Below are 1065 nucleotides of genomic sequence, written 5' to 3' on the forward strand. Positions count from 1 at the left end.
TCCCCAGAGGCCACTGGTCCCGCCCTTCCGCGACGGCGGGCCGGCGCACTTGCGCTCCTGCGAAGTGCACCTACAGGGGGCCCCGACCAACTGCTTTCAGACGTGGCTGGCCAAGTTCTCCACCCGTAGCAAGCGCATCGACGTCATCGCCCGCATCACCTTCCCGTTAGTGTTTGCCCTCTTCAACGTCGCCTACTGGAGCGCCTACCTCTTCCGGGACGACGAGATGCAGATCTAAGAGGCGCTCGTCCCTTGCGGCGGCTCACTGCTCGGGGACGCGCCAGTGCCTGCCTCTTGCAGAGACTGCAATACGCACTGCGGACTGCAGTCGACTAGACGTTTTTGTATTGTGCGCCTGTTCGCGGGCTACGAGAATATTTGTTTTCGCAAACATGTTTTGTGGCGCAAATTAAATTTTTAGAAGGCTAACACAGCGAGTAAGGTGACGGTGTCCTAGCATCCTCTTTGCAAGCACTCCCCGTGCCCCCGTCGTCGCCCTTACCCCCGCAGTGCGGCCTAATCAGCCCCTCACGAACGTCCTCGACTGATGAGGACCGTTGGTGCAATGGAAATGGGATTTGAGTTTTTGTGCACAGACTAGGGGTCGCTGCCTCCCCCTGCGAGCGCACCGAAAACGCTGAAGGGGAGGGCCTGAGTTGCGGAGATACGTGGTGCGGGCAGGGAAGGGGCACTCAACGAGTGGCGGTCATCCGAGTGGACCGGTTTTAAAGCTCTGAAAATTGTGTAATGAAGGGGTGTGCGGGGTGATGAAGTACAATTAAAGTAGTGTAATAGGACAAAGCTGAAGCTAGGTAGATAGTACTGATGATATATTTAAAAAATATATATGGATGCGGGCTAATCGCCAACAAAAGTTTGCCACTTGGGCAGCGTAATCAACTGCTGGCCGTGTTGAAGAAGGTGATTAACGAGATTGGATCACGAGGCGGCGAGAGCATAGTGGGGACTGATTTCCCCTCATAAAAACGAGACTCCATTTGGGCGCTGACAGCAGACTAAGTATTCTTGTGTTACAGAGGGTGAAGAGAGCAGTGGCCCACCTCG

The 1065-nt window shown here is 55.1% G+C and overlaps 1 protein-coding gene across 1 annotated transcript in view; it reads left to right on the forward strand.

Annotated features, from left to right (window-relative positions):
• The window catches only part of LOC119586394 (glutamate-gated chloride channel-like), a 41416-nt gene extending 40351 nt beyond the window's left edge, over positions 1 to 1065 (forward strand). Inside the window, exon 7 of the mRNA XM_037935115.1 lies at positions 8 to 1065. Coding sequence (XP_037791043.1) covers positions 8 to 238 — 231 coding nt within the window. The 3' untranslated portion in view covers positions 239 to 1065. The remainder of the gene's footprint in view (positions 1 to 7) is intronic.

Source organism: Penaeus monodon, chromosome 21 (assembly GCF_015228065.2).
Source record: "Penaeus monodon isolate SGIC_2016 chromosome 21, NSTDA_Pmon_1, whole genome shotgun sequence".
Classification (NCBI taxonomy): domain Eukaryota; kingdom Metazoa; phylum Arthropoda; class Malacostraca; order Decapoda; family Penaeidae; genus Penaeus; species Penaeus monodon.